A 23,935-nucleotide genomic window follows, 5' to 3' on the forward strand; every position below is an offset into this window, starting at 1 on the left:
TAGTTTCTAGTTACTGGTTATCAGATTCAACTTACTAGTTACTAGTTACTCGTTATAGAATAGTTTATAGGAAAAACTGGAACAAAAACTTCAAAAATCGATAGTTAAAGTTCAAATAACTCTACAATTTTTAAAAAACATAATTAAAAAAAATAGTTTTATGCTTTATAGACATTTATAATTAGTATAACCACACTAAATACCCTAGAATTAAGAGTTACCGCTAAGAACTGAACAAACAAATCGCATGATAAATGACAGAACCCGCTGCACCACCGCATAATTAATGACCCACAACCGGCACAAGTGCAGAGATGTGGTGGGCCGCCGTCTTGGCACCTCAAGATCAAGATCACATCGGCTGCACTTTTGGCATTGATGGTGGGATGCCTTGGAGGCTTCCTATGCTCCACGACGGCAGCATGACTTGGCTGTAATCTGGGATTTCTGGGTATATAAGCCCGTCTGTGATTGGGGTTAGAGCATCAGTTTCTGCGGAGACAGTTCCAGTCATAGTTACAGTTTCCAGCTTCCAGCTCCAGATATCCTTACCAGCAACATGCGCTTTGCTTTGGTAGCTCTCTTCCTCTTCGGAGTGATCTTCGCCATTGTGTCCGCCGGAGGACAAGGAGGCGGCGGCGGCGGTGGCGGCCAGGGCGGCTGGCAGAAGAACGGAGGAGGCGGTGGTGGCGGCGGCAAGGGAGGCGGCGGCGGCGGCGGCCAAGGAGGATGGCAGAAGAACGGAGGAGGAGGAGGCGGCGGCGGCGGTCAGGGAGGCTGGCAGAAGAATGGAGGAGGCGGCGGCGGCGGAAACGGTGGCGGTGGCAAGCATGGAGGCGGCGGCGGTGGCGGAAACGGAGGCGGTGGCAAGCACGGTGGCGGCGGCGGTGGAGGTGGCAAGCACGGAGGCGGCGGCGGTGGTGGTGGCGGCAAGCATGGAGGCGGCTGGTAAACCCCAGAAGTCCCCAGAAGTCGCTAATCCCCAAGAGATCCTCGTACAAACCAATGAATACTCCACTGACTGCCCTCCGGATACACAAATATGATGCAGTATCTCCGATTAGAATCTCCAAAAGGAATACTCACCTCCTAACCAAAAACAATCGAATACTCTTCTATAACTTCCTCGTGTCTTTGCTTCTGCTCTATCCTATTTTCTTCCAGTGTATTCTACTAGAAGAATTATTTTCTTGTTCATTTTTTTGTTAATTTAAATAAATAAATTTTTTTCTTGCAAATCAAATAATAGTTTCATTTAAACTAGTTACCAGTTACTCGCTACTAGTTCTATTGGTTACTAGTTGATGGTTACAAGTTACTAGTTACTATAAGTACTCGTTACTAATAAGAAAAGCCCCCCAAAAATGAGAAAAAACCCTCTCAAACTACCGGAAATTTTTCTATAATGGAAGAAAAAGCAAAAAAAAAATCATTAAACATCCGCTTTTCCAATTGGGACTTCCTTCAGGCAACAATTTCATTTATCGGGGAATTTTCTCTGCTATTTTTTAACAAAATAAAGTTATGCGAATCGTTCCCACATACTTAATAATGAATCCACCGAATCGAATGCATTTTCTATTTTATAAACGAATTCTCTATACTCTTATCTAGATTCTCCTAGATATCTAGATATTTACATATTAAATTACTGGTTTTCTAGTTTCACTTTTCATAAAGATTTATCTAACGTGTGATTTTTGTTTCTGTTCACAATCTGGTTCTTCTCCAGTTTTGATTTATTTATAACTTTTATGTGAAAATAGTAAAAAATAGTATAGTGTCCAGTGTTCCCGCCCAGTGGGCAGATGAGTAACAGGGATTTTCCAGTAAATGTCATGCATATAATTGCTGATGCACTCACTGAAGGTATAGGGGTTCTTTGAATACCCGGAACCACATGGCCTACGATTGATGTTTTTTAACACAATTTACTAAATAAATTAAAATATATAACTAAAAACTATTTAAATTCTTGGCTACTGTTCTGGGGTTAACCACAAAAATATATTAAATACTTTAAACCACAAAAGCAATTACTCGGTTGGCTTAAGGGGCGTATGAGTGATATTACTCTTTTTCAGTTCTTGGCTTATGGATTATAGCTCTGGATTAGAGCATCTTGCCACCAAGTGGACTTCACTTTGGTCACCCATTGAGTAATTAATGTTTAATATTCGCCAACTACATTATTGTTGTATAAGTAACTCCCCCGATCGCCTGAGAGAATCCGATTCCGATTCCACATCGATGACGACATTGCTCATCCGCCACTAACAATGGAGGTCTTATAAAACGAAATGCACTTCACCAGCCGATGATTAGTTGGACCCCAGCTCTGGAACTAGTTAGAACGAATCTAAAAACACAAAAACGAGGATTACATTAAACCCAAACCGGAACTAAGAACAAGTACTCACCATGAAACACTGGCATTTGTATGCCCTGGGCCTCCTAGTCCTGGCCAGCTGTGTGGATAGAGCCACGCCCTCCCTGCTGGCCCTCAAGAAGAAGCTTCTGTTTGGCGGAGGAGGCGGCGGCGGTTGGGGAGGTGGCGGTGGCGGCGGATTCGGCTGGGGAGGCGGCGGAGGAGGAGGTTTCAATGGCGGTGGAGGCGGTTACAACGGTGGTGGAGGTGGCTATCACGGCGGCGGCGGCGGTTACAACGGCGGAGGAGGATACCATGGCGGCGGTGGAGGCGGAAACTATGGCGGCGGTGGTGGAGGATACCATGGCGGCGGTGGCGGCGGCAAAACCATTGACATCTACGTCGTGAAACCTGTCTACAGCAGCGGAGGAGGCGGTGGCCACCGATGGGGCGGCGGAGGAGGTGGCGGCTACGGAGGCGGCGGCGGTGGTGGCTACCATGGCGGTGGCGGTGGAGGATACCCCGGTGGTGGTGGAGGTGGCTACCATGGCGGTGGTGGTGGCGGAGGACCCCAGTGGGGCGGCGGCGGCGGTGGAGGAGGAGGCGGTGCCGGCTCCTGGGCCAGTAGTAGTGCCAATAGCTGGGCAGGATCAGGAGGCGGTGGAGGAGGGGGCAGTGGCGCCTATGCCAAGGCCTCGGCCAATGCCTATGCAGGATCTTGGTAGCCTCATCCAAAGGATATCCTCTATTTTTTTTTTAAATTAATTTTATTTTAAACTGCAATTAAAGTGGAAAAAATGTGGAATGCATATAAAAAAATGTGAAAAATTTAAATAAATAAACAAGAAGCTGTGACTAAAAGTAAAAGTGTTAATGTGTTTATTACTTTTAAATATTCCAGTAGGAATTAAATATTTTTTTAACTTGAACTCTTAACTTAACCTCTTCCTTAAACCATCCAGAGCTGCTGGATTTTCGCAAAATTTAATAATGACCATGCCCACATATTTGCAAAAAAAAACCAGTTTGGGGTCTCCCTACGCCCACTCCCCCCTGGCCAACAATTTAAGTGGCTGGTAAAAAATGTAAACAAGTTAAAAAAAAAAGGTAAAAACAACAAGCGAACGTGTTCCAAAATGCCAAAACCACTTTTGCAATGGGTGAAAGATATTTACAAGCGATTTCATGCTTTCCTCCCAGCTCTCCTCCGATCCCCGATATTCCCAATCGAACACTTTCTTCCCAATGCTTCGATAGCAACCACATTTCCACTGGGAATTTTAATAAAGGAAGTAACTACAGGATTTGCTTCCAAATTGGCCAAACTATTGACCTCTCGGGGGTCATATTTTCGGTTTTTTTGATTTTCCTTAGTTTTGAAGGGGGTCCATCAGAAAATTTTTAAAAAATGGGATCCAAAATTTTGTTTCCAGGTTTTGATGCAGATTGGAAGAGAATCGATCCACGATTCGTTTAAGGTATCCCGTTTAAAGATCGGATGGATATTGGCCAAGATATGACCTTCGCAAGGGCCACTATATGGGGTTTCTTGATTTTCGAAGGGGGTCCATCAGAAAAAAATCGAAAAAATGGGATCCAAAATTTCGTTTCCAGGTTTTGATGCAGATTTGAAGAGAATCGATCCACAATTCGTTTAAGGTATCCCGTTTAAGGATCGGATGGATATTGGCCAAGATATGACCTTCGCAAGGGCCACTATATGGGGTTTCTTGATTTTCGAAGGGGGTCCATCAGAAAATTTTGAAAAAATTGGATGCAAAATTTTGTTTCCAGGTTTTGATGCGGATTTGAAGAGAATTGATCCACAATTCGTTTAAGGTATCCCGTTTAAGGATCGGACGGATATTAGCCAAGATATGGCCTTCGCAAGGGCCACTATATGGGGTTTCTTGATTTTCGAAGGGGGTCCATCACAAAATTTTGAAAAATTGGGATCCAAAATTTTGTTTCCAGGTTTTGATGTAGATTTAAAGATAATCGATCCACAATTCGTTTAAGGTATCCCATTTAAGGATCGGATGGATATTGGCCAAGATATGGCCTTCGCAAAGGCCACTATATGGGGTTTCTTGATTTTGGAAGGGGGTCCATCAGAAAATTTTGAAAAATTGTGATCCAAAATTTTGTTTCCAGGTTTTGATGCAGATTTGAAGAGAATCGATCCACGATTCGTTTAAGGTATGTCGTTTAAGGATCGGATGGATATTGGCCAAGATATGGCCTTCGCAAGGGCCACTATATGGGGTTTCTTGATTTTCGAAGGGGGTCCATCACAAAATTTTGAAAAAATGGGATCCAAAATTTTGTTTCCAGGTTTTGATGCAGATTTGAAGAGAATCGATCCACGATTCGTTTAAGGTATCCCGTTTAAGGATCGGATGGATATTAGCCAAGATATGGCTTTCGCAAGGGCCACTATATGGGGTTTCTTGATTTTCGAAGGGGGTCCATCACAAAATTTTGAAAAAATGGGATCCAAAATTTTGTTTCCAGGTTTTGATGCAGATTTGAAGAGAATCGATCCACGATTCGTTTAAGGTATCCCGTTTAAGGATCGGATGGATATTAGCCAAGATATGGCTTTCGCAAGGGCCACTATATGGGGTTTCTTGATTTTCGAAGGGGGTCCATCACAAAATTTTGAAAAATTGGGATCCAAAATTTTGTTTCCAGGTTTTGATGCAGATTTGAAGAGATTCGATCCACGATTCGTTTAAGGTATCCCGTTTAGGGATCGGATGGATTTTGGCCAAGATATGGCCTTCGCAAGGGCCACTATATGGGGTTTCTTGATTTTCGAAGGGAAATCAGAAAATTTTGAAAAATTGAGATCCAAAATTTTGTTTCCAGGTTTTGATGCAGATTTGAAGAGAATCGATCCACGATTCGTTTAAGGTATCCCGCTGAAGAATCGGATGGATATTGGCCAAGATATAGTCTATGGAGGGATGATACCTTGGAGCACATTCCGATCTGTCGTCGTTGCCCTTCAGTGGACTTGATGGAAAGGTTATTGATCGATTCGCCTCGAGATTCTTGACAAATTCTCTGGTCTTGCCGCTCTCTGTCGCAGCCTTTCTTCGCCCAAGACCCCGCTCCGCCCCGAATCCCCCAAAGAGGTGCCAGGGCAGCTGCAGATGAGCCAGATTCCTCATCCGAGCAGCCTCTACTGGAAAAACTCGTTTCTCGTTTTTCCTCGAGCAGTGACTTGGCCGAAATGGTAGCTCCTGTGCCAGAGATCTCTTCCCTCTCTTTTCCACTCGAAAAACTCAAGGGAATAGAGGGGGATAGAGGGGGGGCTATATGGGGAATCTATTGGTTCATACACTCAAAAATAAATAGGTACTAGTCTTTTAAAAAAAATTCAAAATTTCTATTGACTTTTATAGCTTTTAAAAATAAATATAGACAAGTGGGGATAGATTTTTAAAATTTTTAGAGTTGAGAAATATTTTTTCTTGTGTATTTTTCTCACTCGAATTTAGCTGAAGCTTTTCCTTAAAGCGTCAACAGGTTTTCGGTCAACTTGGCCAATTCCAATTGGAACCAACAAAGAGTCTCCCTCCGATCCTCCCTCCTTGCAGATAGTTTTTCTCGACTTGCTGCAGGTTTTTCATAAAAGATATTCCTTATATATAGACAGTAGATGACGGTATATACGTATATAGTAACTGGGATCTTGTCACCTCACTGCCATTTCCATTCTTCTAATGTCATTCCCATTTCCATTCCCGTTTTCCCAATTTTCTGCATTCCATTGGCCAATAGACACTTGGGTTCTGAGTACTGGCCATAAGCCGAGTTGGCTCAAAGGAGGAGTGGCATGGCCGGCCAGTTGGCCACAATTAGAGCGGTCTTGTGGCGAAATTGGGACAAACGGAAAATGGAAAATTGGCAGAGAAAGGTGCCATTATCGATGTTGCAACGGGAGTGGCAAGAACTGGCAGTTGGAAAATGTCAGAAAATTGTTGTGGAATTTTTGGCAATTATTTTTTAGAGTTTTCATGAGGTAGTTGCGTGTTTAGATGCTATTTTTTTGATTGGTTTGGTTTTTTAGAGAGAAACTGTAAATTAAAAGAGTTAGTATTAGGTTCTATTAAAACCTAATATTAAAAAAAAAAATATTTTAAAAATATTAAAACTTATTTCTTTTATTTTAAAGAATTTTCAAACTTCATCCTCTCTAAAAAAGACTAGAACCTTGATTTCTTAAACTTCCTGATCCTCCAAGCCTTCCTCTGTGACCTTGTTACCTTCCCGGGTTTAGGACCTTTCATAAACCCTCTAGAAAAAAAAAACTGGAAACCCTGTAGGACCAGCCTGCCTGCCATTCAGGTCAAAACTGTAAAGCCGAAAACCAGTTTGGCTGGCGACTTGTGGATCCTCCAGTTGGCGGCGCACTTTTGACATTTTGTCGCCTGCCGAACCGATCGACTTGAAGGCATCGTATATATCGTAGGCCCCCAATGGGTCTCCCAAGCGGTTGGCCAGGTGGTGGTTGGTGGAGGGTGGAGGTTGGAGGTGATCGCACGCACGATCGTCTGAGCCAAGATCTTCGGACCGACTTCGGGCCACAAGCCGCCACCAGACGCGATCCGAAATCCAAAAACCGAAAATCGAGACTCAGTCTTCGGTTCGAGCTCAGGCAACAACGTCGTCGCTGGTCGGTTGAGAAGAAAAGAATCGTAGAAATCGAGTAGAAAACGAGTAGATTTGCCGAGTAAGCGAGAGAGCTATAGCAGACCTCTCTGTCTCAGACACAATCCTGAAACTGGCTGGGCTTTTTGGCCAAACTGTGCGTGAAATTGGTAAACCGAAAAACAAAACCGAAAATCGAAACCAAAAATCGAAAACAGAAAACAAAAAACAGAAATCGAAATCTATAACCAAAAATCTACGCCGCGTGTTTTGAATAAATATATATTTTTTTAACAATTTTTTTTTATAGTTTATATAACATAGTTTTTTATTTTTTTAGCCAGCAACCAGAAACAAATACAAATTTGAATTTAAAATTGGAACTAAAATAAAAGGTGAGCTACTATCGTTAGTTACTAACTAAACTATTGGGCGAGTATGTTATGGTCCCTGAGACTTGTTTCTGAAACGGGTCCGAAAAGCTTAGCTCAATGTCAGTGTTTGGCTTTCAAAAGGCACAAAATAAAAATACATAAGAGGTCTTGAAGGTATCGATTGGTAAGTCAGACAAGCCACCAACCACCACCCCCAGCTGGAATTCGCTAATTAGCATTCTTGGCTTTAATCCGAGATCTGTGAGATCTTTAAGAGATCTTGCCGCTCGTGCCGAATCGCTTGAAAGACATCAATCTCCATTTAACAAAAAAAAAAAACACAGAAGAATAAACAGTCAAGAGACAATAAAACTCGAGATATAATTATGCGAAAACAAGCATGATCTGAACATTCTTTAAATGAATGGAACTGTGAGGTGGACTGTGTGGAAAAAACTGTCTTGAATCGCATGCAAAGTGACATATTTTCATTCCCAGACCCCGCCAAGACAAGGTCAGAACGGGATACTGTTCTAAATTAGTATTCCCTTTGGCAAGATCCTTTGTCTTGAATAATTTATGAATAAAAATTCCAGGCATGATTCCAGGTCATTGCTCTTGAGGCTAAGGGATTCTCGGCTCATCTGCAGTTTAGACATCAAAGAGCTCTTCAGGGCAGAGTCTTTTGACTCCATTTGACTCTACTTAACTGGGCTTTACGTGACTTCTTAGGAGAGTTTAGAGGAGGGTTGTTGAGGGAAAGGTAATACCCTTTGAAGATCTAAAAGAAAATTTTAAAAAATATTAAAAATTTGTAAGAGATCTTGAGACTCTTTTTAGGAATGAAGGGCCTCTAGAAACCACTCTTCCTTGCCAGAAAGACCTCCCAGCTTCCCTAGAGCATCTGGTATTCGTTCTTGTGATACCTTCGCTTTACAGCCACTATTTCACTTTACTTTGTGGTTCTTTAATTTCATTTTTTACGACTCTACGTTCAAGTGAATGGCATTAGAAGGGGCCAAGAGAGTGAGAGCCAAGAACGAGGGGGCGAGGAGTGGCTGGGCAGGGCTTGGCTAATAGAGAGACCTGGAGATACTCATATGTAACTTGAAGATGCTTCAGAGTATCTTGTATCTTGTGTCTCTATTTTCCACTTGTCTTTCTGCCTTTGAAAGCCGGGTGTGGTCTCTTCACAAAATGTATCTCAATTTGGACATGAACATCTTGTTGTAGATCATTCGCTATTAACACATCCTAGAGAAAGTTGTCGCTTTTAAGTTCAAAACCCTGATCCTTCAATCGAAAAGTGAAATTGCAAGCTTTTAAATGCAAGTGAAGACTGCATTTAAAAGAAAAAACAAAACAAAAAAATAGGCAACAATTTGCACATAACGACAAAACAACTAAACAACAAACGACGGCTTTGGACGGCTTTGGACGGCCGAGGACGGACCAGCTCTCTTGGCCATAATAATTGGCGGAAAGAGCAACAACAACAACACTGGCAACTGGCAACTGGCAACTAGCCACTGGCCACTGGCAAGTAGGACGCTTGAGTGGCTGCCAAAAGCCCGGAATCGATTCGAACCTCAACTCTCCTCCCCTGGATCGGTATCCAATCCAATCATAAAATATATTTACAATCCAAAACCGAAAATTAAGCCAAAAATTATCTGCAATAAAACAGTTTACTCTATTTTTCAAGGAAGGAGTAAAGAAAATCTAAAGGGTTTTGGATTTTTTTTTAAGAAAATAAAGATAATATGAGGGGCCTAACTAGGGACTAGGACTAGGGATAGTATGAGTACCAGGTATCATACAGTCTTAAAAATATTATATCATAACATATATCTTAACTATTTGTATAATACTTTTTTTAGTTATAGAAGTATCCCCTAGAGTATCTCCCACTTCGGCTCAAAACCGCCTTCTTGGCCAACTCGTTTCGTTAATCGAATCGAAATGAAAACCGAAATTGGCCTCCATGGGGCTTTGAAAGAGGGGGGGACCTGGCCAGGCCAAATGAGAAATACCAAAACCACACTCACACATTTCAAAAACAAACAATTAAGCGTGCAAACAAAACAAATCAAAAAAAAATAAAAATGGAGAGAAATATGATTAAAATTCCTGGGGCATACGCAGATCACCCCATACCATAAAAATGCCAGATTCCCGAGCCAGGCCGAGAAAGGAAAGCGGCTGAAAACGAAACAATTATTTCAAATATTTTTCATGTGCTTCCTTTAACAATTATATCGAAAGTGCTGGGAGGTGTACGAGGTGTATGGCTACGATAGACCCATGGCAGGTGTTAATGTTTGGTAAACGCCATGGAAGTTATTATATTTCTATTGTTTATGACACACAATGGAGTGGGGGTTTTCAAATCAAATAATATGATCAGAGCTCGCTAGATGATTCTCTGGCAATTGATATTCCATTACTTTAATGGTTTATAATAGATTCCAATGTGTAAAAAAAATAAATATGAGCTGTGGGCGCCATAAGCTAATTTAAATTCAAGAGATGACGGGGGGACCTCTTCGAATATTTATTTTTAGTAAACTGAATTTTTGTAGAAAAAGCTGAAACTTTGGATATTTGTTCTCTAAACTCTAAACTAATTTTGAAATATTTTTACTCTCAGATTTTCCTAATTTTTATTAATTTTTTTTAACTGCGTTTCCCTTGGTTCCAAGTGATAGCGCTACCGGCGAATTAAATTTCAAGATATGACTGGTAATCCTCTTCGAATATTTATTTTTAATTGTCTAAAAATTTTTAGAAAAAGCTGAATCTTTTAACATTTGTTCTTTAAACTCTAAACCAATTTTGAAATATTTTTTCTCTAAGCTTTTCATCATTTTTATTAGTTTTCTAACTGGGTTTCCCTAGGTTCCAAGTGATTGATTTTCTTTTTTGTGGTATGGTTTTTATGGGTTTTCTGTTCTACTTGCGATGCGTGACATTCGTGACTTTCTTGACATTTTTCTCTTTTTCGAACAAAAGTCGAGTGCAACCCCCCCCTACTAATCCCACCTGTTGCACCTGGACACTGGCCATTGCATCGGCCGGGCAATCTAAATGATTGCAAAAAAAAAATAATGTAAGCCTTAAAAAAATGGCTAAAAAAACAATCAAGTTGGCTGGAAGAAGAAGAAGAAGCAGACGTTAGCCGAAGAAGAAGAAGAAACAGTTGCTTTTGTGGCAGAAATAGCTTTGAAAGTGGCACAAAGTAATTTTAATGCTGAATGGAGCGTAAAGTTGTTCAACTGCAATTGCAATGGATTTTTGTTCAGTTTTTTTTTTTTCCACTATTTTTTTTACCATTTTTTTTTTTTTGGCTAACAAAAGCTACAGAAATCCAAAAAAAAAAAAAATGAAAAAAATTTAAAAACCAAGTGCAATTATTTTTGAGACACACGGATTGCTGCACTTGCTTACAAAATCTTTTGTTTCTGTTTTAGTTTTATTTTTGAATCAGAATGGAATTAATTTACATAATTTAAATGCGAATCAATGACCATCTCCAAATTGATCGTAAAGTGTTTAACTTTATTAATAAAGTCTCAGGTCTCTGTTGCCAAGATTAGCATGAAAAAGCCGAAAAAAAACTTTGAAAAAAGAGGGAATCGAAGGTGATGAGGTAATAGGCCGAAAGAAATGCTTAAATTAAGGCCCCAACTCTGTCGACCCCCCTTGGGATTGGTCAACATAATGCCATCACATCGGTTTCGGATCAAATACCTTTACCGAATCGAATCTACGTAGGGATTACAGGTGTATCTAGTAGGGGGAGTAGAGTTGCAGCAGCGTGGGACCCGCGAAGATTCAAATTGGAATCGTTGGGGAATTACCTCATCAACTGCATCTGCGAGATACAGCACCCTCCTCTCCAGCCCTCCTCCCTCTGAAAATGCATTCAAAAATGCTACTGCGAGTTCAAATCATTGTGTTTTTCTGGGTTTTTGAAGTCATTTGTAAGTCTCTCATAGTTTTTATTGCCTTTCGGGCCTTGATATTTGTTTCTAATTTGTCTTTATAATCTTCTATCTTTAAATCGCTTGAAAAATATACAAAATACTTATCTTGGCTTTATTAAAAATAACATTTTTAATCCTTACTTTTGAAATTTATTCGTGAAAAAATCTACAGTCTATAAAAAATTACCTGACAACCATTTTTTTATAAGCCATTTAAGCGGTTTATTATTATGTTATGAAAAAAAAACAGGTTTCATTGGAATTTGGTAATAAATATCAAATGGCCTAAATAGCTCTTTACAATTCTTGGCAGTGAATCTGCTTACAGGTTTTATTTTTAGGGTAAAATCAGTTAACTCAAATTATTGAAAATTTAATTTTAATTTTATAAAAAAAAAGGTGTAAACTGGGAGGATTTTATTACTTATATTATAAACTAAAAGAAAGGCTTTTTAGCCAAAAAAATATAATAATAAGACATAAATAGTATAAATAAAATATAAAGAGCTCTTTAGAAATATATTTTCTTTTAAATATTCTAGAGGAATATATATATTTCAGATACATAAATTTCAGATATTTCAGATAAATATTTCAAACATTCCTCTAATATTATATCCTCTAATGATATAAAATATATATGATAAAAAAAATGTTTTTATTATAAAAAACTCCACTAATCCCTAGATTCCAACTCTCTTTCAAAGCCAAGTCTCTTCTTAGTCTTTATTTGTAGAATTCTCAAGAGATTTATAAATAACACTTGCTTGTTTCCAAAAACCGCACCCACTTGACAATTTGTGGGTCGCCAGACACAAAAATGCTGTCATCTCTTGTCAAGAATTTATGTGTTTACTTTTAATAACGCCACGCCACGAACCGAACCGAACCACCCACCCACCGTCCTCCAGAGACCCCCCCTAATAAGTGCCATCTCTGGCGGCGCAAAACGCCCGCGCTTAGCTCACCACTTCGGTGGCGATGATCTAATCTCGAGATGAGCGAAAAAAAAGGGGGTGAACAACAAGACACAATTTGCAATTTACTTTACATTTGAACTTGAAAATTAGAGAAGTGGGCGGAAAATAGGGGGAGGTGGGCAGTGGGTGGAAAATGGCTTCTTCTTCCAATTGGAAGACAATGCCACAGACTCCACAGACGAAAGCGGGAGCCAAAGCGGAAAACGGAAAAGAAGCAAAAAAAAAAGGAGGGGGGCAGGAGAAGATTTTTGTGGTTTTGGAGCGAGTGTAAGAGGGGGGGGTGGAGGTGGGGAAGGTGAACCAAACAAGCCAAGTTCATTGCACTTTTGGGAGAGAAAAATCGCTGACTGTTTATTGCTGTTATTTGTTGTCATTGTCTTCGTTTTTGGACTGTTTTTCCTTTTTTTTTTAAACAGAAAACATAAAAAACAAAAACAAGTCTTCAATTTGTTGTCCCCCACCTTGAAATATTGCAATTCAATGACTTGAGAAATTGTTGAAAATGAAAGTAGGTGCGTTTTTTAGTTAAAAAACTATATAGACCTATAGTCTCTGATAGGCACAAGCCATCAAAATAAATAAATAAAAAATAAAAACAAGTAAGTAACTATTTTGAATTAAAATTCGAACCACCTACACCTCAAATCCCCAAAAGACAAGCCCAAAAAAACAAAGCAAAAGCAAAGAAAAGAAATATTTTTGCATATTTTCACCTTTTAAACACAAAACGTTGGCAGGCTAAGCCATCTTTTCTGGTATTTAGGCCAACAAAAAAAATAAAAATAAAAAAAATGAGGCTCTGGCTCTGGCTCTGGCCAAATTAGCACTTAAAGTCCAACAAATGTAGAAATCTCGATCGCACCTGAACATGAAATGCAAACCGTAAACAACAAAAAAAACTTGGCCAAAAACGAAACTCAAAACATTTCCAATTGGAACACAAAGGGGTGGACCAACCGAAGGGGGGGGACTTCATATAGCAAAAGGTGCAAATTAATTGGGTCTTACACTCGGGTTTCGTTTTGGCCATGTTTTTAATGATTTTTTGTGTTTTTTTTTGTTTGAATGCGTTGGATCGATTCTTCAATTATGGCAATTAGCCAACAATTTCGCTTTGCATGTGCCACTCGCCACTCGGCACTCGCCCCTCGTCACTCGCTCCTGGCCACTCTGCACTCGCCTCTCCTGCACTCGCCACTCTTCCACTCTTCAAGTTGGTGGAAAATAATGAAGAAAAAACGCAGAAAAAAGGCCAAACCCCAATCAGTTTCGGTTTCAACCATATCTTGGCCTGCTCCACCGCCCCTCCGCCCCTTTTACATTTCAAGTAAATTAACATTTATCGCTTGGCTGGCTCTCTGAACTTTTTCAACTAATTTTCGCCATTTAAGGGGCCATTGATCTATGGATGATATAGATATTGTATAAAAAAATAAAAATAAAAACAAGATACAGGTTTCTGGGAGCATTGACGAAATCCTTAACTTATATAATCGCACACACCTCCGTTAGAAAAATATGAATAAACTGGCGAGAGACCCAGAAAATGACTCAATTTATTCAGCAATTTAATCGTTACCCCTTCGTGAGTCAGTTCGGATCATTAATCAAAACAAAAAAAAAAACAGAGCCAAGAGTGTGTTAAAAAATAAACTGCATTCATAATAAGTTGGCTTGGGTTGGCTTACGAGCGAAATGAAGCCTCTGGCTTGGACAGGTTGGAGCTCAGGCTGCCCCACGCTGCGTATACGTAATGTGTTTGTATCTGTACATATCTGACGGATACCTGCACTGCATGGATATCGATCTCACGCCATTGGGATGCCAAGCCAGGCCAGGCTAGGCCAGCTGACATATTTGGGTTGAATGTTAACAGAAAAAAAATAAGCGAGGAAAACAAAGCCAAGCTTAAGAGCCAGCCCAGCACACACTCGAAACTCAAAATTCAAAAAAGCTCATGAATGCCTGCCTGACCACAGCCAAATCGGCAAATGTCGCAATTAACATATTTCTTAAATGTGTGTGCAAGTACAGAGGCATGGGCATGTCTATGAATAGTGAGGAGGGATTACAAGGGGGAGAGACAACACGCTCTGAGGTCAGAGGAGGAACAATTGAATTCTAGAGAGGAATATGTCACATTCAGGCTATTGTAAGCCACTAACCTTAAGCTAAAGTAACTAAATCTGGCATAAATATAAAATCTCATAGCTTCCGAGAACACATATAGGTTAGTAGGTATTTTAAACGTCTCCCTCTCTTAAGCGGACAGCTTAAATGCCTCCTAAACTTAACAATAAACTGTAGAATAATTAAAAAAAAATATATATAGAAGCTATATAGCCTCTTAAACCTACAAAATTATGTAATTTTATAAAATATTAAAATTTAAAACAAACAAAAGCACTCCCTCTCTTAAGCGGACAGATTAAAAGCCTCTTAAACTTCCCAATTAAATGTAGAATAATTTTATAAAAAATATTAAGAAGCCATTTGAACTTCTAACAACTAAAAAATCAAGTAAATGTAAATGAAATATTAAAATCCAAGCCAAACAAAAGCACTCCCTCTCTTGAGCGGACACAGATAAGCATAGTCATACACAACCTAAAGCTATCCTCGACCCAACAGAGATTTGTTTTATGTGACATTTCAATTAGCAGAGTGTCAAGACCCGACATCAGCATAAAAACAGTTCAGCAATTGTTGAATCACAGCCACATCCGAGCCTCAGCACTCACTCCGAGACAATGGCGAGATAAACGCCGAAAGATATGCGAGTACATGGCCAGATATACATATGTGTGAGTGGAAGGAGGGCGGATTGGTGGCAATCTGGAGGTGCAGTCAGTCACCTGCTGCTAATCACCAATGCCACGCATTCCAACCGATTAAATGCCAGCCATTCCAGTACGCGGGATCCGTAGAAATCGATCAGCCAACCCAGACGGTCGGCAGTTAATGACACGAGAGTGGCTCAGTGGCTGGATGACTGACTGAATTGATTGGCTTGATTGAATGATTGGCTAGCAATTTGGGTCGAGAGTCTAGAGACTAGAGACTGGAGCTTGATTACCATTAGAACTGTCCAAGAGTTGACATAACCATGGCCACCACACCATAGACTCACCATATAAGTTGCGCAAGACGACGTTGCTGGCATTCTGCTGATGCAACCTGTTGGCCAAAAAGATCTTGGCCAATTCCAAGCCATGCTCAAGCCTAAAAAATAACATCATTAATCATTTATACATTTTTTTAAATTTAAAGAAAAATATGTAGTCACATACCAAGTACCATATCTTACACAACTCGCATATCTCTTTCTAAGATCGGCAAATATTTAAAAATTTCTCCAACGTTTGGATTTCCATTTGTACTCCGCCGTTTGTTTGTCTAATTACGCAACTGGCAACTGGCAACTGCCAGCTGCGGATGCAGTGCCGCTGCAGTTTGTGGTTTGACCAAAAAGCGATTCCAATTCCGATTCCGTTTGCCCCACGACGGAGGCACCTATAGGCACCGGAGGCTCTATATGGGAGGCAAGCCCCGTTTCCGCATGTCAACAAACTTCTCCGGCTTTGCACACATCAGTGAAATTTTAACGAAAAAGGAAGGAGGTTGGGGGTTCCACCGGAACCTCAAAAGTGTCCGCTCGAGTAACTGCACCCACCTGGAATACCACTGAGAGAAATGTTTTAAGATTTCTTTTAACAAAAATGGCCTTGGTATGGGTGGGTAGAGGTTATTAAATATTTTTATAACCAAGATATGACTTTAAATCTTGTAGTTTTCTTAACAAAATAATAGTTTTTGTTATTTTAATATTTTTAAAATATTTTTTAAAGAATTATCTCAGGCTAAGCCCTGCACTTTATAAGACTTATTCTTATAAACACTTATTCTTTTCTTTTAACAATCATCTCTTAATCTTAAATATTATTTTACAAAATAACTTATATTAAATCCTTATAATCTTAAAATATTATAGAAAATAAAACTTGTAACTATTCTTTTTGAAAAGTGCATAAAAAAGAGCAATTATTGGCCAACAACCAAAGAAGCTATGGCATAGATCATGCCTGGCTCTGCAGCCAACTGCAGTTTTGTGTGTGTTCCAACTTTTACTTTGGTTCATCCTACCCAGATACCAAAGAGGAGGGGCCAGAGAAGCTATTGGAGTCGGGGGAGCAGTAGGAATGGTAGGAGGAGAAGGGGTTAGTCCCTCCTCGACTAACGCGTGCAGTGAAAACCCGAGAAGCACGTAGACATAATTTATTGCCAAATGCATGGAAGACTCGCGCTGGACACGGCTCGGTGGCCACGTTCGTGTGTCGTGTCCATGCCAGTGGATAGCTATATACATATGGATATAGATATAGATATAGATATGTGCCTCATACTCTAACCCACTACCCACTTGGAGTATCTATGCCCAAAAGACCCCTTTCCCTTCGATTTCTTTCTTCGAGGGCTAGGCTATCTGGGGAGGGAGTTTAAAATTGTTTTAAAAAATTATAAAAAAAAAAAAGCTGGCTAAAAAAATGTGCAATAATTAAAGCATATTAAGTGCAGAAACAACAAAAAGAGCAACTAATATCAAATAGAAATGAAAAATGAAAGAAAAAGAGTGCAAGGCAAGCGTAAAGTTGTTACCCGATGCGTCGGCAGCCTTAACGAGGCTTAATTAAAGTGAAAATGCCAAAAGATCGACATGGATATGGGTATATGGATATAGCCAGAGATATAGATACAGATGGAGTCATGGATCTATATCCATTTCTCTACAGACGTTGCGAAAAGTGCAAGGTATCTGGTTACTCAACCAGACTGGGGGTGATGGATGGACCATGTGGGATAGGACCATGAGAGATCATCTAAGGGGGTGGAAACTATATATTTTGGGTGGTTTAGGATCATAATAGATCTCTAAAAGGAAATACAGATTATAAACAATGTTTTAAGTAAATTAACTAAACAGAACTTAACTAAACAGTCTTTATAAAGAGGGAGTTCTAGAAGTTATAAGATACCTTCTTAAAATAAACATTTTAGGGATCATAACTTTCTCTTTCTCTATTTTTAAATATTAAATATATATCTTAAATATTATATATTAAATAATATCTTTTATTCAAGCTTTAAAGGTAAAGCTCTCTGAAAGTGTAAATTATAAAGTAAAATTAAATTAAGGCATTAGGTATCTATTTAACAAAGATCATCTGATCTCCAAGCTCTCCAAACTTTGTCCTCTAAAGGTGATAATTAAATAAATCACTAATATAATAAAATAATACAAGCAGGCATAATAATGCATGTTTTCTTGAAGAAAATTAAAGAAAATTTAAAACCCAAATAAGCTCAAAATTATTAAGTAAACAAAGTAGAGAAAAATTAACACAAAATCAGAAGAAAAATCATATTTTTGAAGTACATTTTAGGGTTAGTAAGGGATTATCTATTAAGGGATTATCTAGTAAGGGATTAACTAATTAATTTTACCCATTTCTTGTCAATCCTCTCCAGCTATGTCATAATGGAGCCAATGACCATGCTGGTATTGGCCTTCCAGCTGCTGGCCCTCTTCTCGATCGCCGGCGCGCTGCTCATCTACATGATCTGCAAGGTGCGGGAGGACAGAGAGGAGTCCAGTGACGAGATGCAGTCGACTCGGATCGTCCTAGTGACCAGTGCCGACACCGCCCTGGGCCTCCAGCTGTGCACCCATTTGGCGAACAAGGGCTGCCGGGTGTTTGCCGGCATGAAGGAGGTGCACGACTCGCTGCCAGCCAAGTTGCTCTGCGGCTGGATGAAGATCCGGGAGTATAGCGAGGAGCCCATTGACGGGACCATTATTCCGATGCGTCTGGATGTGACGCGGGAGGATGTGCTGCGGGAGGCCACCGTGGCGATGGGCGCCCACCTGAATGTCGACGAACACGGCATCACCGCCGTCATCAACACCAGCGGCAGTGTGTTCCGCGGCAAGGTCGAGTCCCAGGACGTGCAGCAGTGGGAGCACATGCTGAAGACCAATATCCTGGGCACGCTGCGTGTGGCCAAGGCCTTTGTGGGCTTCCTGCGTCCCACCCGCGGACGCCTCCTGTACTTGGGCGGTGGTGGTAGTAGTGGTGGCAGCGCTCTTACCGGTGGCGAGGGACTGGTGGCCTTCAATGCCTCCCGCGTCGCTGTGGACAAGTGTGCCGAGGAGCTGCGCAAGGAGCTGCAGCCCTATGGTGTCAGTGTGGTGGCCCTGGATACTTGCGGCATGACCGCCGAGTCCTTGTACAAAGCTCCAGTGGCACAGAGTGAGTTTCCAACCTAAAGAAGTCTCATTTAAGATCATTGTTGATTATAGTTTCCATCTTCAAACCCATTGCAGCCATGTCCGCTACGGCCGGAGCTCCCACGCAGTACACCGCCGATGTCCTGAGTCCCGGCGCCCTCCAACAGATCGAGCGGGCCCTGTGGGACTTTACGCCGCAGCAACGTTATCCGCTGATGGGTAACAAGTACCAATTCACGTTGCCATGCCGCTCCTCGCTGCGGGTCTCCGCCACGCAGTCGGTTTGAAAGATACCCTCGGAATTAATCACCGAACTATTCTCTGGAGTCTACCTGTATATACGCACCTATTACTGATCCTTTGCCCGCTCCAGTTCCAGCTCCAGCTCCTGCTCCTGCTCCTTCTCCTGCGATCCTCCTCCTTGTCACACTGTCTGCGTTTTGAAAAAGAAACCTAACACCTGCTATTTTTTTTTGTTTTGATGATATTTCTTCCATTGGAAGGCTTTTTTTATAAATAATATTATTTTATACTCGTTTTTTGTACACGCTGCTAAGGTGTAACTGAGCTACACCATACGTACTGCTACGACAAAAGAATAAAAAACAAATAAAACTTTGTGCTAATCAAAACAAAACGATATATATTATTCTCTTTGGGGGATAACGATAGTGATATGTGTCATATTCGTAAGATACTTTAAAGATATATGTGTGTCCAGCATACTGGGTCAAGTGATTGGTTCTTAAGGACTATATTTCGAATGTCGGTCATTCATTCAGGACTTAGTCTACTCGTATTTCGAAATGAAATCGTAACGCAAGACAGAGGCAGGATAGGTTTTGCCCACCCGGGCGGTGGGCCGGTTGGCGGTGGCTCCCGGCAGATGGATGAGCACATCGGCACCCACAATGCTCTGCAACCGGCTGCTGATCTACAGTCAGACAATAGTGGTTAGTTGATAGAGAAGGAGAGTATAGAGAATCACTTACCTGATCTCCAGTGACGCGAGCACAGAGAACACCCTTCTTGGAGATCACCGAGGCGCGCACAAACTCCGGCCGAGCATCCAGGGAGAGCTCATTCATCAACTGCAAGGACAAGAATACACGAAACATATAAATAATCAGTCGCACCAACAAGTTCCATAGAGTTCCACGCTTAGTAAACTACTTCTTATCGCCGAAAAAAACAGTCTGATAAGAGGCCACTCGAAAGCAAAAGTATCTTTTTGCGTCACAGCCCGATGACCTACAACAATTTTTGATTGTTGATTGACTGTTGGATGCCGCGGCAATCTATCATCGTTGAATGCCCAACAATTTCGCAATGTGATTCAATTTCTTCTAGAGATTCCATGGAGGGGGGAGTGTACCCACCTTTACGTTGATCTTCGGCAGAGAGCACTTGTTGCGGTCCCAGCCAGCGGCCCAGCGGATGGCGGGCAGAGCAAACATATGGAATGTCACAAAAGCAGAGACTGGATTTCCGGGAAGACCAAAGAAGTACTTGTCATTGCGACTGGCGAAGGTCAGGGGTTTGCTGGAGAAACCAAAAGAATATTATTTTTAATGCAAAAGGCTGGGAATAATAAAGAAGATCCTACCCCGGCTTCATGTTAACTCTACCGCAGTGCAGCTCAAAGTTAAGCTTCTCCAGAACGGGCTTCACAAAGTCCTTGTCGCCCATGGAGACCCCACCACTGCAGATCACAAAGTCCATAACCTCGAAGAGATCGGAGAGCATATCCTTGGTTTCATCGAAGCTGCAACAACGGAGGGGGGAATTGATAATAAAAAGAAATCATAAAAGTAAATTAGAACCCTACTTGTCACTCAATACGGTGGTCTTCATGCACTCGAAACCAAAGTACTGGAGGAGCTCCTCCAACATGGTGGTATTGGAATCATAGATCTTGCCCAGCACTGGGGCATCGTTGGGAGCCATCAGCTCACTGCCCGTGGAGACGATGGCGATCTTGGGCTTGCGGACATCAATGCGACTGCCCACAGAAGCCAGCAGAGACTTGACGACCACCGGTGATGGGTCCGGGGACGGAAAGATGAAGCTCTTGGTGCTGAGATCATGGCCCACGGGGCTGTTTAAAGAGGAGGAAGTATTATAGGAGAGAAAACATCAAAAAGATATGACTACTCACCGAACATCCAATCCGGGAACCGGCTCTGCAATAATATCCACCAGGACCTCATTTCCATGCCGATCCTTTTGCAGCAGCTTGGTATCCTCCACCTGCACCACGCAGTCAGCCGCCACGGGCAATGGAGCACCAGTGTTTATCTTGAAGCACTCATCCTCCGCCATTGGTGATGAATTCGGCTGAAAAAAAAAGTTTTTATTTTTGGCGCCATTTTTTTTTTTTTTTTTTTTTTTTTTTTTGGGAAAATTCTAGGAAAAAAAACTCACCTCATCGCCGGCAGCAATACAGCCGAGAACTCGCTTGGTGCCAGAGAAGCCAGTCGACTTCATGGCATAGCCATCCTTGATGGAGGCCCGGAACGGCGGAATGTTCACCGGAGAGGTCATCTCCCACAGAAGCTTCTTGAGATTGACGCATCTCTTGACGTTCTCGAAGATGAGGGAGAGAACATCGTCGACGGGCAGCATGGGGAAGGTGGAGTTGCGATCGGAATCAGTGCCGTTGCCGGTCTTGTGGGGACAGACATGTCCCATGACAGGGGAGTCTGGACGGGAGCCCTGAATTTCATCATGAGTGCGCTTCACCAGCGTCAGCTCGTTGGTAATCAAGTGAATGGCGTGGGGCAGCAAGTCACGCACAGTCGCAAAGCACTCGGTTACGGCCTTCTCGCTGCCCGGCAGGTTGATGATCAGGGTGTTCCTGGCGATGCCGCAGATGCCGCGCGATAAGGCCGCGAACTTGGTCTTGTTCAGGGATGCCTGGGCAATGACCATGGCCAGATGGGGGCAGTCCCGGTCCACCAAGGTTTTGGTCGCCTCGGGAGTAACATCTCGTGGCCCGAAGCCCGTTCCGCCCGTGGTGAAGATCACCCTGAAGTCCGAGCCGATCCAGCGGCACAGACCCTCCTGGATCACGGCATGTTCGTCGGGAGCAATGCTGCAGGCTACCTCGGCATTGCTGAACGATTCAATAATCAGACGCACCAGCTTGGGGCCACTGAGATTCTTCGACGGATCCTTGTAGCAAGTATCGCTAACTGGGATGTTGGACAATTAGAGCGGCATGTGACCGTAATGGGGGAGGGGCTGTTAACTTACTAGTTAGAACTCCAAAGTAAACCACGTCCATTGCGTCATTGGCTCTTCAAGCTCTCCACTCGACGATCGGCAATTAAATTGTTTAATATAAAGTTTAGCACGCGGCGCGAACTGGTCAGCCTGGTTCAAAGACAGCGTTTGGCATCTCTAGAACGATACTTTATAGAATGATAACACCGCCGATAACACCGCCGATAACAGCGCCGATAAGTGTAGCTTTTTAACCCTTATGCAGTGCTAAGTCTTAAAACAGAATAAAACAGTTTTATAAAAATATAAAAGCTTAGCTAAAATATCAATAAAATTATTTTTTAATAAAATGTTTAATACAACAAATTTTTCATTTTTTTCATGCAAAAACTTTATATCCCAATCAGAACAATTCTGGCCGCAGACGCTATGGCACTTGGTGTGTACACACTGTTTCAGCCGATATAGCATCTTAAAAAAAAATATGATTTTAAATACTTTGAATTAAGTTTTTAATACTTTATGTATATTTTTGAGAAGCTGCAGCTTCATATTCCTCTTTTAAATCATTTTAAATAATGTATCAGGTCTTTTAGATCAAAATTCAATATTACTTATATAAAATTAATTAATTTAACGAATTGACTGTAAAAATATATGTATTTAAAGTTATTAAAATATGATATATATACTATTCCATGTAGAAGAATAAAAACAAAAACATAACTCATGAAAGACCAACCTAACTCGACCTTCTAAGGGTTAACTTGAATGGAACTTTCGCAAATCCCGCAAATTCTGAATAAATCTCCGTGGTGTGCCATAGGAATGTAGTCATATTAGCTAAATGGCTTATTTATTAACACTAAACTACAACAATACAAAAAAAACAGGGCGCAACAACGGCTCAGCTCTCCGGACGACCAGCCACCGGACTCCCACTCCTATCCGGGATCACTTTGTCTTCGCCTGGGGCTGGGGCTTGTCCCCGGACGCCCCGGTGCGCTCCACCAGAGGATCGTAGCCCGAGGCCATCTTCTCCTTGAACTGCTCGTAGGTACGCTTGCGGTCGAAGTGCTTCACCCACTGACCCGGACAGGACTGCTCGAACTGCTTGCGGAGATTTTGGCAGGCGGACGGCACCTTCTCGCCGCTGGTGGAGCTGTGCTTGGGGGCGTGCTCGTCCAGGCACTTCCAGTACTCATCCCGGTTGCTCCAGCACTTGGCCCGCTCCGCTTTGTCGGGGAAACTCATTTCGTTGCGGTGAAGATGAACTTTTGGTTACAGGTTGCACGTCTTTTCCGCCTTGCTGCTGCTTCTGTTTCGGATGAACTCCAACCTGAGGGTTCTAAATGCCGGCCTTCAAGCCACCTGAAAACAATAGAGATGTCTTTTAACTATTAAAGTGCTTAAATTGCTAAAGAAAACCAACCTCAAAATTACAAAACAAAAATATCTCCGGCTAGAGATGGGACGCAGTTGATGGCAGCTGTCATAGTTATCGCTTATACATTATACGCCAGAAAGCGATAATTATGGCGCTAAATTTGAATTATAATCGAATTGGACCTGTTTTATCTAAAATTACTTGTTTTATATACTTGTGCATTATGCCATACCCATGTTTGGGGGTCCATCAGAAAATTTTGAAAAAATGGGATCCAAAATTTTGTTTCCAGGTTTTGATGGAGATTTGAAGAGAATTGATCCACGATTCGTTTAAGGTATCCCGTTTACGGATCGGGTGGATATTGGCCAAGATATGGCCTTCGCAAGGCCCACCATATGGGGTTTCTTGATTTTCGAAGGGGGTCCATCAGAAAAAATCGAAAAAATAGGATCCAAAATTTTGTTTCCAGGTTTTGATGCAGATTTGAAGAGAATCGATCCACGATTCGTTTAAGGTATCCCGCTCCAGAATCGGATGGATATTGGCCAAGATATGGCCTTCGCAAGGGCCACTATATGGGGTTTCTTGATTTTCGAAGGGGGTCCTTCAGAAAATTTTGAAAAAATGGGATCCAAAATTTTGTTTCCAGGTTTTGATGCAGAATGAT

General features: G+C 41.6%; 5 protein-coding genes and 1 long non-coding RNA gene across 7 annotated transcripts; 3 read left to right on the forward strand and 3 right to left on the reverse strand.

Moving 5' to 3' along the window:
• Window positions 1-478: 478 nt before the first annotated feature.
• LOC116655366 (glycine-rich cell wall structural protein 1.0-like) lies at window positions 479-1,238 on the forward strand. The gene has a single exon (XM_032453185.1). It carries the CDS (start codon window positions 560-562, stop codon window positions 950-952), a length of 393 nt encoding a protein of 130 aa, XP_032309076.1. The 5' UTR covers window positions 479-559; the 3' UTR covers window positions 953-1,238.
• A 1,183-nt stretch (window positions 1,239-2,421) lies between these two features.
• Window positions 2,422-3,093, forward strand: LOC123257523 (glycine-rich cell wall structural protein-like). The gene has a single exon (XM_044716980.1). It carries the CDS (start codon window positions 2,422-2,424, stop codon window positions 3,091-3,093), a length of 672 nt encoding a protein of 223 aa, XP_044572915.1.
• A 3,896-nt stretch (window positions 3,094-6,989) lies between these two features.
• Window positions 6,990-18,991, forward strand: LOC6504846 (uncharacterized oxidoreductase SAR2567). 2 transcript variants are annotated; one of them, XM_032453158.2, is made up of 4 exons: window positions 6,990-7,197; window positions 7,368-7,422; window positions 17,894-18,675; window positions 18,750-18,991. In XM_032453158.2, exons 3-4 carry the CDS (start codon window positions 17,904-17,906, stop codon window positions 18,938-18,940), a joined length of 963 nt encoding a protein of 320 aa, XP_032309049.1. In that variant the 5' UTR covers window positions 6,990-7,197; window positions 7,368-7,422; window positions 17,894-17,903; the 3' UTR covers window positions 18,941-18,991. The 2 variants fall into 2 exon arrangements, with proteins under 2 accessions (XP_032309049.1, XP_001966438.1); XM_001966402.4 differs by having other exon boundaries at window positions 6,990-7,184.
• LOC123257489 lies at window positions 15,498-17,919 on the reverse strand. The gene is made up of 3 exons (XR_006507559.1): window positions 17,870-17,919; window positions 15,658-16,051; window positions 15,498-15,589 (listed from the first exon to the last, which is right to left on the reverse strand). It is a non-coding gene; the product is annotated as an uncharacterized LOC123257489 (long non-coding RNA).
• Window positions 18,992-19,269: 278 nt separating the features above from the next.
• LOC6504670 (molybdenum cofactor synthesis protein cinnamon) lies at window positions 19,270-22,062 on the reverse strand. Its single transcript, XM_001966403.4, has 8 exons — window positions 21,909-22,062; window positions 21,078-21,847; window positions 20,812-20,990; window positions 20,482-20,751; window positions 20,260-20,418; window positions 20,033-20,195; window positions 19,646-19,744; window positions 19,270-19,587 (listed from the first exon to the last, which is right to left on the reverse strand). Exons 1-8 carry the CDS (start codon window positions 21,937-21,939, stop codon window positions 19,444-19,446), a joined length of 1,815 nt encoding a protein of 604 aa, XP_001966439.1. The 5' UTR covers window positions 21,940-22,062; the 3' UTR covers window positions 19,270-19,443.
• A 645-nt stretch (window positions 22,063-22,707) lies between these two features.
• Window positions 22,708-23,454, reverse strand: LOC6504669 (cytochrome c oxidase assembly factor 6 homolog). Its single transcript, XM_001966404.4, has 2 exons — window positions 23,311-23,454; window positions 22,708-23,249 (listed from the first exon to the last, which is right to left on the reverse strand). Exon 2 carries the CDS (start codon window positions 23,130-23,132, stop codon window positions 22,833-22,835), a length of 300 nt encoding a protein of 99 aa, XP_001966440.1. The 5' UTR covers window positions 23,133-23,249; window positions 23,311-23,454; the 3' UTR covers window positions 22,708-22,832.
• Between the last annotated feature and the right edge of the window lie 481 nt (window positions 23,455-23,935).

The sequence above is a fragment of the Drosophila ananassae genome, chromosome XL (assembly GCF_017639315.1).
Source record: "Drosophila ananassae strain 14024-0371.13 chromosome XL, ASM1763931v2, whole genome shotgun sequence".
In the NCBI taxonomy this organism is placed as follows: domain Eukaryota; kingdom Metazoa; phylum Arthropoda; class Insecta; order Diptera; family Drosophilidae; genus Drosophila; species Drosophila ananassae.

Bases quoted from the DNA above. Each gene is read 5' to 3' on its own strand.
- LOC116655366 (XM_032453185.1), top strand. From the start codon at position 560: ATGCGCTTTGCTTTGGTAGCTCTCTTCCTCTTCGGAGTGATCTTCGCC.
- LOC123257523 (XM_044716980.1), top strand. From the start codon at position 2,422: ATGAAACACTGGCATTTGTATGCCCTGGGCCTCCTAGTCCTGGCCAGC.
- LOC6504846 (XM_032453158.2), top strand. From the start codon at position 17,904: ATGGAGCCAATGACCATGCTGGTATTGGCCTTCCAGCTGCTGGCCCTC. The intron at 18,676-18,749 runs GTGAGTTTCCAA...AACCCATTGCAG, and splicing joins CAAAGCTCCAGTGGCACAGA to CCATGTCCGCTACGGCCGGA.
- LOC6504670 (XM_001966403.4), bottom strand. From the start codon at position 21,939: ATGGACGTGGTTTACTTTGGAGTTCTAACTA. The intron at 21,848-21,908 runs GTAAGTTAACAG...CCAACATCCCAG, and splicing joins TTACTTTGGAGTTCTAACTA to TTAGCGATACTTGCTACAAG. The intron at 20,752-20,811 runs GTGAGTAGTCAT...CTCTTTAAACAG, and splicing joins GTTCCCGGATTGGATGTTCG to CCCCGTGGGCCATGATCTCA.
- LOC6504669 (XM_001966404.4), bottom strand. From the start codon at position 23,132: ATGAGTTTCCCCGACAAAGCGGAGCGGGCCAAGTGCTGGAGCAACCGG.